Source organism: Panthera leo, chromosome A1 (assembly GCF_018350215.1).
Source record: "Panthera leo isolate Ple1 chromosome A1, P.leo_Ple1_pat1.1, whole genome shotgun sequence".
Taxonomy (NCBI): domain Eukaryota; kingdom Metazoa; phylum Chordata; class Mammalia; order Carnivora; family Felidae; genus Panthera; species Panthera leo.
Window position 1 is genome coordinate 173,181,113 of NC_056679.1, and position 19,870 is coordinate 173,200,982.

Below are 19,870 nucleotides of genomic sequence, written 5' to 3' on the forward strand. Positions count from 1 at the left end.
TCCTCCCACTCATCAAGTATAACTATATCACAGGGATCTCATGCTGAGAGTAGATATACAGAAATGCCCCAAATCCCTTTGGTGTGGTATTAAAGAGGTTAAATCTGAAAGTAGTTGAGATCTCACTAATATCCAGCATACTTTTATCTCCAAGGAAGTCAACATTTGGTTAAACACAAAGAAGAGCCTTTTACCCACATTATGTAATTCTTGGTAAGTGATAACTTACCAAGCCCTCTTAATGAAGAACAGTTTGTCCTTAGCCCTACTTTTTCTCAAATACCTACAGGCATATGGCAGCTGGTACCTCCATCACTGTTTAAAGGCTCACATATCAGTCAGGGAAACGAGGCTGAGGAAAGAGAGGAGCCTTGGGACCACACTGAAAACACTGAAGAGGAGCCGGTCTTTGGCAGCTCAGGAAGCTGGGATCAGTCAAGCCAGCCAGTGTTTGAGAATGAGAACGTTAAATGTTTTGACAGATGTATTGGCCACTTGGCTGAGCACACACAGTGTGGGAAGCCACAGGAAAGTACTGGGAGGGGTTGTGCTTTTCACAAAGCTGCCCAGGGTAGGGGGGACACATCTAGGCACTGTCTGCTTACCCAAGCAGATGCCAAAGGTCTCGATGTTGGGGGCACTGTGCACTACTTCTGGGGTATTCCATTTTGCCCTGCTGGAGTAGACCCTAACCAATATACCAAGGTCATTCTCTGCCAGTTGGAGGTTTATCAGAAGAGCCTAAAAATGGCTCAGAGTCAGCTCTTTAAAAAAAAAGGGTTTGGGGAACCAGTGTTACCTAGACCTCCTTCTCTGATCCAGAATGAATGTGGCCAAGGAGATCAGGCTAGTGAAAAAAATGAAGACATCTCAGAAGATATGGGAGATGAAGACAAAGAGGAGAGGCAGGAGTCTAGGGCATCTGTCTGGCACTCAAAAACCAAGGATTTCCAAGAAAGCCCAATTAAAAGCTTGAAAGAGAAACTTTTGTTGGAGGAAGAACCAACAACCAGTCATGGTCAGGTAAGGGTCAGTGATGCTGTGATTAAGGATGATTTATTCACAAGTTAAACAAGAATTAATAGCTATTTGTTCTTTTTGTGGTCTTTTTTCCTGATTTTAAAGTAACACATGCTCACTATGGAAAATTAGGAAAGTACGGGAGAGTGTAAGGAAGAAAAAAAATTATCCATAATCTCAGCGCCAAGAGGCAATCATCATTTCTGTGCATTTTAACATGTTATTTTTAAATTTTTCAACAAAATGAAGACTCTTGTGTATAAGCTTTATTTCTTTTCCCCACTTAATAGTTTATCTTAAATCTTTTCTGATTCATTAAGTGTATTTGAAAACATTATTATATGGATGTGTCATAATTTATACTTTGTGTTTTAAAATTTTATTTTTTCTAAAAAGTTAAGTTTTTGAATAGATAATAATATTCACATGGCCCAGAATTCAAAAATATGTCAATGAAAAATCTGTCACTTATCTCCTTCCCCAGCCAACCAGGTCCCTTCCCTCAAGTCAACCTATATTGCTAGCTTCCAGTGTATTCTTCTAAGATATTTTATGTAGTACCAGCAAATGAGTATACATACTCTTTTTCCATACTCTACACATTATTCTGCACCTTGCTTTTTTCATTGAAATATTTCTGAGATTGTTCCGTAATTGTACATAAGGAATTTCTTCCTTATTTTGGATGTGTAATACACTGTGTATGGATGAATTTTATCCAGTGCCCCTATTGGTTGACTTTTAGGTTTCTGATATTTTACAAACACTATTGCATTGATTACTCTTGTATGAAGATGTTTCATCCACATGGGAGATATTTGCATAATTTCTTGTAGATATAATTGGTGGATCAAAGGATATATGCATTTACAGTTTTGTTAGCTACTGCCAAATTGCCTTCCATAGATGTTGTATAAATTTACATTCACAGCAGTGTATGAGTACCAGCTTCCCTATAACCATACCAAATCAGTACTATTAGGACTTTTTGATCTTTGCCAATCTGAGGAATGAAATATACTATCTCAATACAGTCTTAAATTGCTTTTCTTTTATTGTGTGTGCAGTTGAAACCCATTTATATTTCCTCTTCTGGCTGTTTAGATTTTATGGGCATTTTTCTTTTTCAACAGTTTTTTTCTTGTTTTGTAGTCACCCTTTACATATTAGAGGAAGTGGTCCTTTTTAATAGGAAGGGTAGTTTTCCAGTTTATTTCCCCCCCACATGATGGTATATTTTTTATTTTGCTTGTGGTGGTTTTCTATAATTTACCAAAAACAATCGCCTATTTGGGAACATTTAGGTTGCCTTTTCAGTTTTTTTTTCTGATATATCTAGATTGTATTATATATCAAAGCTTATATTCTATTTTTTTCTCTAGATATTATAAAAGCAATCATGTAATTATAATATACATAGTTATGTATTATACACAATATATAATTATAATGTATAAACCGAAAGTTTAAATTTGGAGTATTCTTTTCTATGCGTATGCTGTTTGTTACTATTTTTATTTTTGGGCTCTCAGTTTTTGGTTTTGTTTTGCTGTTATCCTATTCTGTCTCTTATGATAAGAGTTCAAGAAATGATTTTTTAGCTATGAGAAATTTCACAGCATAGTGTAGAGAACATGGATTTGCAGTTTGAATTTTGACTTTTGTGTTTTAGTAACTGTATATCTTTGAGCAAGCTATTTAACCCTTGTGAATCTCAGTTTTACATCTGTAAAATGAGAATAGTAATTCATGTCTTACAGTAGTTTTAATGATTAAGGTGAATTATGTAAAATGTCTAGTATGATGCTTAGGAGATTATAGGCACTCAGTAAATGGTAGTTCTCTCTAAGGGACCAGAACAGCATTCATTGAGGGTACCTATCATTCTTCCTCAGCAGCCTTCTTCATCCACATTCTGGCAAGATTGCTGTAAGGGAAGGGAAAGTATTTTTCTTAACAATTCTTCTAGTGACTTACCTCTTTTCCAAAGGAAAGTTAGATTGTGCTTGTGATAACATGTTTGTTTGTTAGTTGTTTGTAATTCAGAGATACTTCCCCTTAAGAGAATAAATTAGCTCTATAAATGAACATTTATTTATTGTATTTGTTGACTGATTGATTGTAATTCAAGTTGTTAGCTTCAAAATCCCAGGGACTAGGGGCGCTTGGGTGGCGCAGTCGGTTAAGCGTCCGACTTCAGCCAGGTCACGATCTCGCGGTCCGTGAGTTCGAGCCCCGCGTCAGGCTCTGGGCTGATGGCTCGGAGCCTGGAGCCTGTTTCCGATTCTGTGTCTCCCTCTCTCTCTGCCCCTCCCCCGTTCATGCTCTGTCTCTCTCTGTCTCAAAAATAAATAAAAAACGTTGAAAAAAAAAATTCAAAATCCCAAGGACTAGAGTTGTAGAACGTAGCCTTTTGTCAAGTTCTAAGGTTTGAAAGCAGTGACTTTGGAACAGCAGTGTATGAGTACCAGCTCAAAGATGATGGGGGCACTATAAAGACTGAAGTTCTCTAACTTCCCTGAACCTGGCCACCAAATACTATATATAGTAAGTACTATTTGGCCACAAGCTATCAAATCAAGCTAGTTTAATTAAAAAAGAAGACTTTATCTCGGAGTGCCTGGGTGGCTCAGTTGGTTGAGTGTCCGCCTTTGGCTCAGGTCATGATCTTGCAGTTTGTGGGTTTGGCCCCATGTTAGGCTCTGTGCTGACAGCTTGGGGCTGGAGCCTGCTTCAGTTTCTGTGTCTCCCTCACTCTGCCCCTCCCCCGCTCTCACTCTGTCTCTGTCTCTCTCAAAAATAAATGGGAAATGTTTAAAAAAAAAAAAAAAGAGGACTTTATCATGAGGAAACAGGGTGCCTCATAAATTCTAAAACAGGATGGTAACTAAGCCTGGACAAGGTCTGGAATGTTATCTGTAATTTTTCTATATCTAATTGCTATATTGTGGTATCTGCTTCGTTTTTCTCCCTACATATTGGCTTTCTTGGCTTCTCTTTCACAATGGTAGGTGGAAGACACTGATCCTACAGCTTCCAAACTTAAATGCAGGTTATAGGAGATTTATTCTCTTTCAGTTCCAATTTCAAATTCTAGGAAAGGACTTATGGCCCATTTGGGGTTAGTAGCCTTCACCAGCCCAGCTTACTGTGGCCTGATGTGTGGTCTGTGTCAAATTGTACAAGTGACTAAGTCCACTGCTATAATATAGTGGGAGGGGTGATGGACTGTCTTTAGCAAAAAAAGAGACCAGGCAGACAAACTAGTAAGTATCCATATAGTCACTGTCATTAACATTAATTTTAGAAATCACTTAGAACTGTTGAAAAATACTGAAAAGTTTAAAGAATAAAGTTGATAACATTCAGGGTCCTACCATCTAGTGATATACTCCTTCATCTTCTATACCTATTTTTGTACAGTGTCTATAAAATTATATTTTTGTATTTTTATGTTAACATTGTGTACACATTTTCTTATGATATTAAAATCATTTGTAGATTTCACTTTTTTAATGACTGCATAATAGTCTGGCTTATGAATTTATCATAATATTTTAACCCTTTTCATACTGCTAGATATTTTGGTTGTGATAAACATTTTTCTTAAGTAAAACTTTGTTCTATTTAAAATTAGTATCCTTAGGGGTAGGGAGCAAGAAAAATTCTGGGTTAAAGAGCTGCAAACATAAAAAAAGGTCTTGCTATTTATTGCCAAGTTGCGTTTTGGAAAGGTTGCTCAAATGTGTACTCCTTCCTTACAGTAATGTATGAGAATGCCTAGGTCAGTCTTGCCAACACAGAATAGGATCTGTAAAAAACAAAACAAACAAACTTGCAAATTTTATAGGCAAATAATGAAAATCTTACAGTTGTAATTTTACCACTTGGTTTTTTGCTTTTAGGAGCTGTGGGTAGAAAGAATTTACATGTTTATTAAACATTTTCTATTGATTATGACTTTGCTGGAGCTGCCGATATATGAGACTCCTTGGTTGATAGAGATAGCAAAAGATTTCTAGAAATAGGGACTTAAAAACATTCACTTTGAGGCAAATTGCTTTAGTATACATGAAGGTTTTAAAAGCTTTCGAATCAGATAGCTAGTTTCTGGCATCACAGCAACAATAGAGAGGTTGTTAGTGAAGATGGAAAGATCATCTTGATGGCCATACAGCTGGGAGGTGGAGGAGTAGTATATTGATGTGGTCGCTACTCTTTAGGGTCTGATCCTTAATTTTTCAGTCCAGATACTGGAATTTATTTTCCAGAAATGGCCAGATTATGTGGGGGTGTGAGAACTGATGTTGACAAGTCAAACTTCAAGCTGACTTGTACACCAGATGACAGTTTGCTGATTTATTATGGAAGATAGATGTTTTTGGTGACCAGAATATTCAGGTTCACCGTCCATTGAGCCTTCTTCTAGGATGAAGGTATCTGGAAGGCTGAAAATAGTAATCAGAAAATAGTAATTTTAATGGATGATGCTACTAATGCCTGGTAACAGAAGACATTTCTATAGTGACCAGATGATGTGTCTGTTAATTTTTACTTCCCAGGCCATGGTGTTGATGACACTGCTTGATTCTGAATTTTTGGATTTTTCTTTTTTAGATTCATATCACCCCTTTTTCATTAACATGTTATTTCTTCAGGCAGAATGCAGTGTCTTGATTAGGCTACAGCTTCCTTAAAGTTGTATTCATATCATGTGTCCCTGTTCACCTTGATTAGATTTGGGTATTCAAGTTTTGTTTGCTTATTTTGCTATGTTATTTTCATATTCTGGAAGAACCTCACTTTACCCCTACGTTCAGAATGCTGCCGCAGAGGTGTAAGTTTAGAAATTAAAAATGATTTATTGATGGGTGCCTGGGTGGCTCAATCGGTTTAGCCTCCGACTTTGGCTTAGGCCATGATCTCACAGTTTGTGAGTAAATTGCATTGGGCTCTCTGCTTTCAGCGTGGAGCCTGTTTCAGATCCTCTGTCCCTCTTTGTCTCTGCCCCTCCCCTGCTGGTTCGTCCTCTCTCGCTTGCTCACTCTCTCTCAAAAGAAATAAACTTGAAGAAATGATTTATTGAAATGACATTTTTGAGATTCTGTGTTGAAATGATTGTAGGAGTATTACTTGAGTAAACAATATAACAATAATGGTTAGAACATGGATTTTGGAGTTGGATTTCAGCTCCACTTTTGGCCAACTCTAATTTTGGGTAAATTATTTAACCTGTCAAAGTTTCACTTTCCTCATTTCTTTTTTTTTTTTTAATTTTTTTTTTTTTTTTAACGTTTATTTATTTTTGAGACAGAGAGACAGAGCATGAACGGGGGAGGGTCAGAGAGAGGGAGACACAGAATCTGAAACAGGCTCCAGGCTCTGAGCTGTCAGCACAGAGCCCGACGTGGGGCTCGAACTCACGGACCGCAAGATCATGACCTGAGCCGAAGTCAGCTGCTTAACCGACTGAGCCACCCAGGCGCCCCTTTCCTCATTTCTAAAATAATAGTTTCTGCCTCACAAGGTTCTTATGAGGATTAAAGGAGATAATGCATTTTAAAGTGATTTGCATAGGCTTGGCACATAATAGGCGTATAATAATTAAAAAAAAAACACTGAGAAAGGTAGATATGCTTTTAGTCTAAGGTAGAGGTGTAGGTATCTTTTAACTTAATTGCCTTGATTGATTCTGAAGCTCAAGTTTATTCAACTAGTCCTTCTAAGAGAGTAAAATCTACTAAATGGACACTAGGTGTCAGTATTTACCTTTTTAAATTTTTAAAAAAATTTTAGTAATCAGTGTTTCGTCACTACTGATTTCAAACAAATACTCAGGTGACTATTTATTGCTGTCGTATTTTAGTCCTTTTGTCAGTTCTGTTTAACCCTCATTTTTCATGATGATTGCATTCCTGATCATTGTACAGCTTTATCTTTCCTTTGAATGAAGTTTCATCTCAGCTATTTTCTGTTTTTTAGTATATTTTATCATTTGCCTGAGTGGTACAGAGATGTTTAGCTTGTTTAGGTTATTTATATCCTGTTAGGAGACCCTGAAAACTACAGCCAGTAGCTTTATATCTATTGGAAGAAGCCTTACAGCTCAGGCCCTTCTTCAGAAATTTCCCTAAGGCAGCTGTGCTCTTAGGGAAGTTTCTGTGCTCTTATGTGCACCTACATTTAATGAGTTGACATTTGTACCAACTTTATTAATCATAGAAAATAATCTTTTTTTAATCTAGTCCCTATTTGTTACATTTTTTAAGTTAAAATTTTCCTTAACATTTATTCATTTTTGAGAGAGAAAGACAGAGTGTGAGTAGGGGAGGGGCAGAGAAAGAGGGAGACACAGAATCCCAAGCAGGCTCCAGGTTCTGAGCTGTCAGCATAGAGCCCAACGTGGGGCTTGAACCCACAAACTGTGAGATCCATGACCTGAGCCAAAGTCCACAGCTTAACCGACTGATCCACCTAGGCGCCCCTTTTTTGTTACATTTCTTGAAAGATATCCCTGTAGCCAGATATTAAAATGATAGTGGCAGATTTGTAGCAAAAGGAACCTTTATAACCTTCCTGTTGGGATGTTCTGTTTTATGACCTGGTTGTACTTAGACTTCTTTTACAGATTGCATTGTTTTTTGCAACAGAATATGTCCATTGGAAACTGGGCTTTTCTCTGTATTTTCTCTATCACAACAAAAGCTTTATAATTTTTTTGATGTTATGTATTTAAAAAAATTTTTTTTAATGTTTATTTTTGAGAGAGAGAGAGAGAGTGAGAGAGCAAGGGGCAGAGAGAGGGAGACACAGAATCCAAAGCAGGCTCCAGGCTCTGAGCTGTCAGCACAGAGCCTGATGCAGGGCTTGAATGCACGAACCATGAGATCCCTGACCTGACCTGAAGTCAGATGCTTAACCAACTGAGCCACCCAGGCACCCTGTTATGAATTTTTTTTTTAAGTTTACTTATTTATTTTGAGAGAGACAGTGCAAGCCGGGGAGGGGCAGAGAGAGACGGAAATGAGACAGAGGATCTGAAGCAGGCTGTGCACGCTAACAGCACAGAGCCCAATGCAGGGCTTGACCTCATGAACTGTGAGATCATGACCTGTGCCAAAGTCAGATGCTTAACCGACTGAGTCACCCAGACGCTCCTGTAATTGCTTTTTTGAAATCATAATTCATTTGACTCACAATTAATATTCATATGTCTTACATTTTACAAAGTACATCATACATATTTTTAAATTCTCACAATAATGCTCTGTGAGGTCGTCATTAATACCCGTTTTAAGATGAGGAAACAGATTGAGATGTGACTTATCCTAGATTACAGAGTTGATGTGTGATCCACTTGGGATGTAAAACCCAGTGTTCTCACTCCATAGGATGTGCTCTTTTTACTGAAACTTACTTATGTAAAATGTTTTATTCTTATAGCTAATTGCTGATTAATAGTGTTGAGCAATTAATTTTATTTTTTTAATAGAGGACAAACCAGTTCATCTGTGCCTATATATTTAGGATGTTATATATTTCTTTGCAGTCTTCCCAAGGGCTATTTGTTGAAGAAACTTCTGAAGAAGGAAACTCTGTACCTGCCTCACAAAGGTAAGTTTATATGTTGTTATGTGTCTGAATTCTCTGATGGTGCCAGAATAAGAGAGATGAACGACATTAGTGAGACTGTATAGGGACAGCTTGTCAGGGATCTTTTAGCTCCTTTATAAACACAAACCAAGAGAGATTATTATCTTCCAATTCTCAAATATGTATCTCATAGAAGTCTAGAATATTAGAGTGGAAGAGACTTTTTTTTTGTCCAGCCATCTTGGCTGATATCCCATTTATACCATTCCTGAATAGTGTTTACATCCTGCTACTCTTTTAACTATTCTAGCTTCCTATGCCAATTTGAAAGCTCTAGATTTTTTTAGTCCTTCTAGACCACCTGTCCTCTTTCTTTATTCCCTTATGCTTATTTTATCTGCATATTCAAATTGTATACATCTTTTAAGGCTATTCTTGAGACTTGTTTTTTATTATTCATATTATTCAGGTCACAGAGACTATGTGTCACCTTCACTTCCTGTCCTTTGCCACTTTTAATCTGTCTTTCATTTTTTCCTTAAATTGCTGTGTTTGTATTACCTCCTCAGTTATTCTTGCTGATTGATTGATTGATGGGGTTACCTTCTTAAGTTTTCTCACCTTAATAATATATAGTGGTTGATTGGTTACAAACTGCATTATCAACTGGATCAGGTTTTCAATTACTTTTCCCTTTTATCTGGTAGTTGACCTTTGGGGATTACTGTAGAGCTTAATTTTGTGTTGAATGACCTTCATCTCTCATGTGGAAGTTGAGGCGCTATTACCATTTGCTGTAATTTGGTGGTGGTTCTTGGGCTTTTGGTTAAGTTGATAGTAGGAGATATTTCTTCCTGAGTTGAAGAATAATGGTTTTGGTTTGATTCTCCTGCTGTTAAGACAATTTTGGAAGTGGTTTTAACTGGAGCAGGCCTTCTGCTTCTGGCAGGTCCCTGTGCTTTGTTGTGGTGAGCCTTGTGCAGAGCAGATGTAAGTTTTAATAAATGATTATATGCTTTGTCACCAGGAGAGAGTTGGAATTGCAGGCAATGTGGTTTGACTTCAAATTGATTAGCCCATTTTATAAATGTCAGCAAATTGTTTTGTGATGGACCCTTTGAATAGAGCCCTAATGTTACCTGCAGAGTAAACTGTGTCTGGCTGGAGTTTATAACAAATGTTACTAGATGTTTTATTTAGAGAGAGAAATCACTTGTGGTTTCCTATTAGGATTTAGTTATTTATCATGGACCAGTGATGGTTAGTCTCTCTTCTCTGTGGTTCTTGGTTGATGTCGGGTTGTATGTTTTTAAGCGTTCTCTTGCATACTTGATCAAACAATCATAAAGCTCTGTGAAGCATGAGGAGGGTAGCTCAGATGCTCAGATTTCTCATCCATGTGTTCCTGTGTCAGAAGGAGATTACACTCCATGGACAAGCAGGATAAACTAGAAGTTTGATGGGAGTGATTCATAATTATGTTACTCTCAGAAGAGCTTTTCAACTTGTATGGGCAGGTCTTCACTATAGGGCAGTTTGGAATTACATTTTTTTTGTTGGTTGGAAAAAGCCACATCTTGAGATAAAGAGGAAATTTAACTGCAAGGTGAGGGAAAAGATAGTGTGTTGTTAGGAGAATCTCCATATTTTCTCTTATAGTGTGTTGTTAGGAGAATCTCCATATTTTCTCTTATGAGTTTACAAATCTCTAACCTTCAGAAGGCTGAGATGGAGGCTATAAAACACCATTGACATTCTTACATTGGAGTGGAGTTTTTGTCTTCCTTGGTATTCACAGATAGTCCTTACCCTTCAACTTTCCTTTGTAAAGATTCCAAAAGGGGGTTCTTTTGGTTCAGTGATTTCACTGCAACCAGAGTTGTAAGCATGTTTGTTTTCCCCATTTCTGACCTGGAGTTTTCACTACCAATTCCTTGCTCCCCTGTTGTGCAAGTGGTATCAGATGGCAGGTATAGATTACCTGTGGCCTTGTAAATGACTCACCATTGCTTTTGGCCTTGTGTTCTAATTTGGTTCACTGGGATTCACTTAAGGTTTGGTTCTTTTTCAGCATTGCTGCTTTGACCAGTAAGAGAAGTTCAGTCCTTATGCCAGAGAGTTCTGCAGAGGAAATCACTGTGTGTCCTGGTAAGCACTTCACTGATTTTACTCAATCTGATCCTTAGCTATCTTACCTTTTTGTGCCAATTAATTTTTCTGACTTTTCCAGCCCATTCTCAGGAGGTTTATGTGTGATTGATATATGTGTGTATATCTCCTCCATATATATATACATATACATATATATATACACACACACCCACATATATACACATATATATACACACACATATATGCACACACATGTATACACACACACACACACACACACATACATGTACGTACGCACTCACTTTTTTAATGGACATTGGCTCTGATTCTTAATCTTCACTTAGAGCTATTTTAGTTTTGAGATTAATATGGCTCTTTTGTCTACTTGTTTGCTTACCAGCCTCATCAGATATGGCAGCAAAACATCAGGAATAGCATTTAACTGTACATTGAGAGGCAAGAGGACTTTATATTTTGGTTTATGGGTTCTCCAAATTGGACTTGCCTCAAATATGCCTGTCATTAAACAGATTTTTCTCAGAGCCTTTTACTAATTTTATATGCCATTTACTCATTGCAGAGGGAGTCCAGAAATTGAATTTTGTGTACAGTTCTGTCATTGACTTATTTTTAATTTCAGATAAGACATTTAACCTAGTTAAGCACTGTACTTTGCTTTTTGTTAATTGTAGAGATGAAAACACATGGGGTACCTTACTTTAGGTACAAGAGATGTTCATTCAAGGTTGTACATGAATAGATTTTGACATACAAAATCATTTTTTTTTTTTGCTTTAATTGTAGCAAACTTTTATTAAAATTTTTTTTGCTAATGGGATTTTATTTATTTTAATTGAAGTATAGCTAACATACAATGTTACACTAGTTTCATGTGTACAACTTGTGATTTGGCAAATTTATACATTATGCTGTGGTCACCACAAGCATAGCTACCATCTGTCACCCTGAAGCACTTTTACGGTACCATAGACTGTATTCCCTGTGCTGTACTGGTTATTCATTCCATAACCAGAAGCCTGTATTTCCCACTCCCCTTCACCCATTTTGCCCATCCCCCCGCCTTGGTACATAAAATAATTTATTTTTTTTATTTTTTATTTATTTTTTTATTAAAAAAAAATTTTTTTTTCAACGTTTTTTATTTTTGGGACAGAGAGAGACAGAGCATGAACGGGGGAGGGGCAGAGAGAGAGGGAGACACAGAATTGGAAACAGGCTCCAGGCTCCGAGCCATCAGCCCAGAGCCTGACGCGGGGCTCGAACTCACGGACCGCGAGATCGTGACCTGGCTGAAGTCGGACGCTTAACCGACTGCGCCACCCAGGCACCCCAGTACATAAAATAATTTTAAATGAGCTAAGATACCCATTATCTAAGGGAACTCTTGAGCTGAATCATTGTATAATATGAAAAATTACTTTGTGATAATGAGCCACTACTTTTTAAGGAATTTGTTTTAGCTTATATTTTCTTGTTTTGCCTTTCTTAAAAGTGGGACCCACTACATTTATCAGTAACCTCATTCATGTGAGATTGAGGGACTTCCTATCAATGTTTAAACTCTTTGGGCAGTAAGATAACCTATCAGGGTCAGAGAGACACATAGTTTCTTATTTTGGTTTCTTTCAACTTTTTTCTTTAGAGACTTAAACTTAGTTTACACATTATTCTAGGAAAGACCTATAAACATTTATAAACATTTGGCAGCATATCATAAAGGCCTTTCTTATTTTTAAAGTTTAATTATGTTGTTTTTTATTGAAAGTGGTTTCTTAATTCTTATAAAATATATTTGGATTACTGCCTAATAATACCCGCTGAGAGACCCCACTACCAAGTGCTCTGATTTTGGCAGGAGCACTCAGGGATGCTGTGCTATCTTTGTGAAAAGAAAACTTTACCCTCCTTTGTCTTGGATTGCTGATTCATGCCATCCCATTGGATGTATGTGTGTATCTCCTCCACATATGTATGTGTACATATACATACACACCCACTCAGTGTGTTTAGGATGATGGCATGTGATGTCACCTTAGGATCTTGCAGGAGGAACCTTATAAATACAATAATTTTGAAAGCCCTGGTTAATGAGAGGGAAAAGCATGCCCTTCAGTACTGAGGTTAGATAACTTTTATGATCATGACTTGCTGTCATTAGCTTGCTAATTAAGTCCAACTGTTTGCTGACATAAACCACTTCTACATGAGATTGTAAAAGGTTTTCATTACATTACTGTTCCTTTTGCTAAGAAAGTATAACTACTTCTCCATGGAGCCAGATTCCTGAATGTCTTTGTAAATGTATAATTTAGAAGCTATGCAACTAGATTTTCTGGAAAATTTGAGTTCTGGATGTTTTCTAAATGAATGAAATACAGATTGAGTGTTGTAGTTCATCTTACCTTTTTTGTGTTGTCCTATATTTCTGACAGTTCCAGGGATCTGATATTCAGAATTATCACATCTTTTTAGAGTTACTCACTTTGTTGAAGAAGCAGGATTATAGCCTTATGCCTATATTGTATATGCTCCTAGCATTGTTTATTTCTAAAGAGCTAATGCTGTCTTGTCTTTATAGTTGAATATTTCAGCCATCTACAGAAAGCTTAATTAAAGACTTCTTATCATTACAGTAGTGCAAACAATGAGTAGCTCTGATTTTTTTTTAGCAGACTGAATGTCTTTTTTGGTACTCTCAAGGAAACTTGGCAAAGAAGTTTCTTTCTTTCTTTTTTTTTTTTTTTGGTTTTATTAAACAATTCATGAATCGGGCAGCATCTCATCTAGCAAGTAGAGGGGGGTCCTGACAAAGAAGACTTTGAAGTTTATGCACTGTAAGCCTTTTCCCATGAAGGTAATAAAATCTGTGTGTGTGTTCATGCATATTCATTTTTCAGAGAAAAATTATAAGGTATAGAAGTATAGTTAACACTAGAAATGTGTTTAATCCCTCTTTGATGATTGAGAAGATAACCTTAGTATTTTATAGGTACTTTATTTGCCCAATATTGGCCATTATATTTGTGAAGAACATAAGTATCAGTTAGATGTACAGTGCTTGCAGTGTAGATAAGAGAGAACTTACTGGATTTGTATTCTGGGATAAGTTTCTTTTTCAGATTTGTTGTCCTTTTTTGACATAGAGGTACTGTTATTTTGTTATATTAAGTGATAAGTGTCTCCACCAGAGGTTGGCAGACTTTTTCTGCAAAAGACTAGAGAGATATTTTAGGCTTTATGGGATAAACTACTCATCTCTGCCATTGAAACTACTCAATACTACCATTTTAGCACAAAAGGAACCATAAAATACAAAGAAGAATGTGTGTGGCTGTGTTCCAATAAAACTTTATTTACAAAAACAGGAGGCTGGCTGATTTTGGGCCATGAGCTATAGTTTGCTGACTCCTGAACTAGACTATGAGGGACCCCATCTTATATCTCCATGTTGCTTATAGCCTGTACAGTGCCTGGAACTTGTTGTTCATAAATATTTGTTGAGTTAATGTTGAACAAATAGATGCTGCCTAAAAAATATATTAAAGAAAGGCATATTTTTGCCTAGAATGTCTTTTCTGTTTTTGCTCCCAATTTTTGTCTTCTCTAATCATCCCTTTAACCTTAGAACTAACATTGGCAATTTTTTGTTTTCTGTCAAAATAAATACATTTTAAAAACAGAACTATGCTGAAAAGAAGCCAGGTGGATTAACTGGTGAATGGATAAACAAATTGTGATACATCCATACAGTGGAATACTACTACTCAGTAGTAAACCGGAATGAACTACTGATATGTAACAAAATGAATGCTTTTCAAACACATTATACTAAATGAAAGAAGTCAGACACAAAAGATGGCATACTGTAGGATTTCATTTATGTGACATTCTAGAAAAGGGAAAACTATAGGATTGTAAAGTAGATTGGTCATTGCAAGGAGCCAAGCAGTGGGGAATTCACTGCAAAGGGGTACATAAGAACTTTTTGGGTGCTTAGAAATGCTTTATAACTTGATTTTGGTGATTACATGGTATAAATGATACCATGTATAAATTGTATACATTTGCCAAAACTCATCAAACTGTATACTGAGAATTGGTGAATTGTTTTATGTAAATTGTGCCTCAATAAAGCTTTAAGAAGAGGGGCGCCTGGGTGGCTCAGTCGGTTAAGCGGCCGACTTCAGCTCAGGTCATGATCTCGTGGTCCGTGAGTTCGAGCTCTGTGTCAGGCTCTGTGCTGACAGGTCAGAGCCTGGAGCCTGTTTCAGATTCTGTGTCTCCCTCTCTCTGACCCTCCCCCGTTCATGCTCTGTCTCTCTCTGTCTCAAAAATAAATAAACGTTAAAAAAAAATAAATAAAGCTTTAAGAAGAAACAAACTAGATCTGTATTACCACTGCGGTATTATACCCTAAGCTTAAGGGGAAATAGGTGTTTGTTTTTTTAAGTATGAAAATATAAAATGGAAATTAATGACTTTTTAACTTTTTAAATTACAGAGACACAGCTAAGTTCTTCCGAAACTTTTGACCTTGAAAAAGAAGTCTCTTCAGGTAGCAGAGAGATCCTGGATGAAGTAAGAATAATAATGGCAGATAAGGAGGTGAATATTCTGTATAATTTTTCTTAGTGTTTTCTTTCTCCGGCTAGTCCTCTCTCTGATGCAGCATTAACTTGGCTGGAAAGATTTAAGTGACAGAAAGTTGTAGTTTTGGGGATACTTATGTCAGAGGGAGATTCTTACACTTCAGTTCAGCACTGTTTTAAAATACGAGTAGTCACCATTTCTTGATTTCTTAATATGCTTTATTATTTTCTATTACAGATGGGGAAACAGAGGCTTAGAATGTTTAAGTCATTTGCTCATATTCAAAATGTTAATAATGGTAAAACTAGAATTTAAACACCGATTTATCTCCAAAGTCTGGGATATTTCTATTAAATTACTGATAAGTAACAGAAATGAACAATCTTAGAAAAAGTCACTGTATTTATATTATGATGTAACTTTCAGTCCTGATTTCTAGATGTGATCAGAAATGCAAAGTCAGGGGGCACCTGAGTGGCTCAGTCGGTTAAGTGTCTGACTTTTGATTTTGGCTCAGGTCATGACCTCATGGCTCGTGAGTTTGAGCCCTGCATCAGGGTTCTGCTCGCTCTCTCTCTCTCTCTCTCTCTCAAAATGAATAAATAAACTTTAAAAAGAAAAAAGAAATGCAAAATCAGGATAGCAGCATGAAAAAATAAGCAAATCTTTATTTGTTGTATTAAATTTCCTAACTTCACATATCTGGTATCAGCCGTAGAGATGAATGATACAAGTTCATCCTTCTTTTATTACTATTATTATTTTTTGAGAGAGAGAACTAGCACATAAATGGGGCAGGGGGCGGGGCAGAAGGAGAGAGAGAGAGAGAGAGGGAGAGAGAGAGAGACAGGGAGAGAGACTCTTAAGCAGGCTCTGCACTCAGTGTTAAGGTTGATGTGGGGGTCAGTCCCACAACCCTGGGATCATGACCTGAGCCAAAATCAAGAGTTGGACGCTCAACCAACTGAGCCACCCAGGTGCCCTACAAGTTCATACTTCTAATTAAGATTTTCAGTATATATTTTTCATATTGAGTCTGATGAAGTAATTTACCAAGAATTTAAAAAATTTTAGAATCTTTAAAATCTGTTGCTCTGTAAAGCACCCTGAGAATTAAACTAATTTTTCTATGGATAAATATTTTGTTACATTTGTGTATGCTATCTTATCCTGAGCATTAAAAAAAAAAAAAGTTTCATTCTCTTACTCCTTTTTATAGTCTAGGTCTTTTGAAAACAGTTTTTACAATAGAAAGTAGATCCCTTCCCTGGTCTCTTCATTGCAGGTAACTGGGTAGAAATTCTGCTTTCATGAATCATGCACACCGTGTGGTTCCCTGCAACCTGATCTGTCACACCTGACAAAGATTCCCTGATGCTAGTGGTGGTAGGGAAGATGGTGACAATCTCTGCAACAGAGTGACCTAAGGACAGATCCTGCTAGAGAATGTCAAAATGGCTTCCCAGGGAGGGACCAGAACCTTGTAAATAGGGATGGAGAACAGAGTGATACTAACAGAGTCATTTTAACTACAGAAGAAGCCCTACAGTCCTTTTGTTTATCAAGGCTGATTTCTTATCCACCTGTGACTGCAAAGGAGACTATTCTTTGGGGCAAAGAGTGCAACCCCTATTTAGGATTTATAGTCTGCACCGCTACACATCAAATGGATAGAGGTGTATGTATGGCCTTTCTTATATCGGATGTCCTCTTTTCGGTGTTGCTATTTGCTGGTATCTATAGATGTCTATAAATAGCCTTAGAAATTTCTATTAAAAAATGTTAGAGATACTGTAGTTTTTACCCAATCACTTACTAGTTACAAGTTGCTTATTAGAAAGGTAGAATCTGAACATTTTATGAGCACAAAGATAGTATCAGAATGGGTGTAGTCCCTTACTCTTAGAATCTGTGTAGAGGTTCATTTGTCCTAAAATTTCTTGTTTATTGGAAGGTGGTATGGTGTAGTGCAAGGAGCTTTGAGCATTGGACTTAATTGTTTTATTCATTTCGTATATTTGACAAATACTATAGTTTGTGTACTGTGTGCCAGTCATTGTTTTAGACTCTTGAGATACAAAGATAACAACAACAAAAAAACAGTCGCTTCTCTCAAAGGGTCCTGGTGGTAAGGAGGAAATAGACACATAGATAATTTTAATGTGGTCTGACAAATGTAATGATAGAGATGCCCAGGGCATTAGGGGAACATAGAAGAAGAATGCTTTTTTGAATTTCAGTTCTTCATATGTAAAATGGAGACAAAAAAGAACCTATTTTACTGGGTTGCTCTGAAGATTAAATTAGATAAAGAGTATAAAACACATAGTAAAGATTTGGCACAAGTAGAAGTATGTATGTGGAACCAGTTATTATTTTACTGCTTTGTAATATATTGTGGCTGTTCAGGGATACTAACTTACTAATGACAGAGAATTGCTCAAAAGTATTTATTTGGAATACCACGGCAGAACTGTAATCCTTGATTTGACTTCTTGCAGTGGTCAGGTTCCTTTGGAAATAGTATTTTCTGAATATCTTGCCTGAGAGAACCCCTTGGTTGGAGTTTCAGATAGTCTTTTCTCAGAAATGTTAATAGAAGTTATTCAGCATCAAACAGTTGGTGTAGTCAGTTGGTTTTTAAGTAAACTGTGTTGAGTCCTATGGAAAGAGGGGAAAGATCTAACTAAACAGCTTTCTGTTTAGATAAACTGGATGGGGGAGTGGGAGGGAGTTGGTGACTTGTAGGACGTACTTTTATTTTCACTTGGTTCATTTCTTGAAGTGAGATTTCTTTTGAGGCCAGAAGGTAAGGGCTAACCTTTAAGTGATCAAGATTCAGTGTCCAAGTACCTTGTTTGAGAAATGACTGGGTAGTATTTTAAAAGGAGTAGAGGCAGCTCTTCAGAGACTGAATCCCTGACTACACAGCCCTAATAAAACCTGCCTCGCTTATATGTTTTCCTCTTGAGATTCCTCCATTGTAGTTAATATTTAAATAGAACTTTTAAATGGTGCTGAAAAAAATCTTCCTTTATATAAAAATGTTCAGAAACCTTCTGGGTTGCCTATGAATGTGATTGGAAATGGTATTGTATTCACAATAAGACAATAATAGACTACTCCCTCTTGAATACATTAATAGTTGAAGGTACATTCTGTGCATTTTACAGAGCTGGTGATGAATACAAAGGAGTGTTAGTGCTGGGTGTGAGCACCAGTGACATTCATGTCATATAACATTTCTGTGCTTAGTGAACTTTAGAATGCCAAGTAACTACTCAATTGCCATTAACTTTCAGTAACTCAAAACTACTTGCAAGTTTTAGAGTATATTGATTTTTCTCCCTTCTGTTCAAATGGCTTTGCATGCATAAGACAACTTTTAAGTGTAAGATTTATGAACAGAGGAACCTGGGTTTCTGAGAAGCTAAGTGACTAAGCTTGGAATAAATGACATCCAGAACTTCCAGACACAGTTGGTTCTCCCCACCTTTTAGAGAAGAATAATAGAACCAGATAATCTCCCAATAGTTGGGAGGGTCAGCTTCCAGAAACAAAGTAGAGGGGATGCTTTTTTGCTTTTGCCAAAATATGGTATAATGGAAATACTAAAGTTTTGATGCCACACAAGCCCGGTTCAAGTCTAGATTGGCCACTTCCTAACTTTGTGATCAGCAAGCAGGTTACTTTATCTTTCAAACAAATCTCAATTTCCTCTTCTGTAATCCTGGAGCTAGTGATACCTCTGCCAGTTGGGTTGTGAGAGACAGGTATGGAAAATCCTTGCCCAGGCCTAGTATAGAATATGAACTCAACCACTATTAGTTCTTTTTCTTGTTTCTTTTTTCACCCTTTCACAGTATGTCTTTTCAAGTAAAAAGGCAGGTGTGTTGAAAAACAACATTTTCTGGCAATTGTAGAAACTGTTTGACTTGGTATTTAGATGGCCTGTTTCCCTCTGTTGGATCTCATTCACAGGCAGTAGATTTTAGGGGTGGCCTAAATCAAAACAAAACAAAACAAAAAACAAAACAAAACAAAACAAAACGAAACCCAGTTGCCTCGGAGCTCAAATTATCTACCTGTTGCAGTTTTGGTCCTTGTACCAGAAGAGGGTTTATTTTTTTTCCCATAATAAGGCATAATAACAGCCCAGGTGTTCCTTGCTCTTAAGTGGAAGCAGTGGCTGGCTATGCAGGACAGTTTCACATTGATTGGTTAGGACATGCTGTCCTTTGAAGCAAGTGTTAGGCAGTAGTGCTGCAGTGCTCACGCATACTGTTGAATTAATCGCTGCAGAGTTCTTGGATCTGACCTGTAAAGGTAAAATAAAACTGCCTCTCAGAGACACTGGCAACTGTAGGAAAAATGGTGATTATAAAACATTGAGAGGAATAAGAGAAAGAAGGTATAAGAATGGCTTTGACAGAATTGTTTTAATGACTTTTATTTGACCATTCTTAAATATTTGGGTCTTAGTTCTATTTCCTCTTTTGATCCAGAAGTTACAGATAAAACAGAAGAGGTGGTA

General features: G+C 36.9%; 1 protein-coding gene across 3 annotated transcripts in view; it reads left to right on the plus strand.

Annotated features, from left to right (window-relative positions):
- The window catches only part of UIMC1 (ubiquitin interaction motif containing 1), a 118,146-nt gene that overhangs the window by 55,695 nt on the left and 42,581 nt on the right, over positions 1 to 19,870 (plus strand). For 2 of the 3 annotated variants that reach the window (XM_042945789.1, XM_042945798.1), the window contains exons 6-9: positions 290 to 1,023; positions 8,570 to 8,634; positions 10,685 to 10,761; positions 15,248 to 15,351. In XM_042945789.1, the coding sequence (XP_042801723.1) occupies positions 290 to 1,023; positions 8,570 to 8,634; positions 10,685 to 10,761; positions 15,248 to 15,351 (980 nt within the window). The remainder of the gene's footprint in view (positions 1 to 289; positions 1,024 to 8,569; positions 8,635 to 10,684; positions 10,762 to 15,247; positions 15,352 to 19,870) is intronic. The other variant, XM_042945805.1, reaches the window with a different exon arrangement.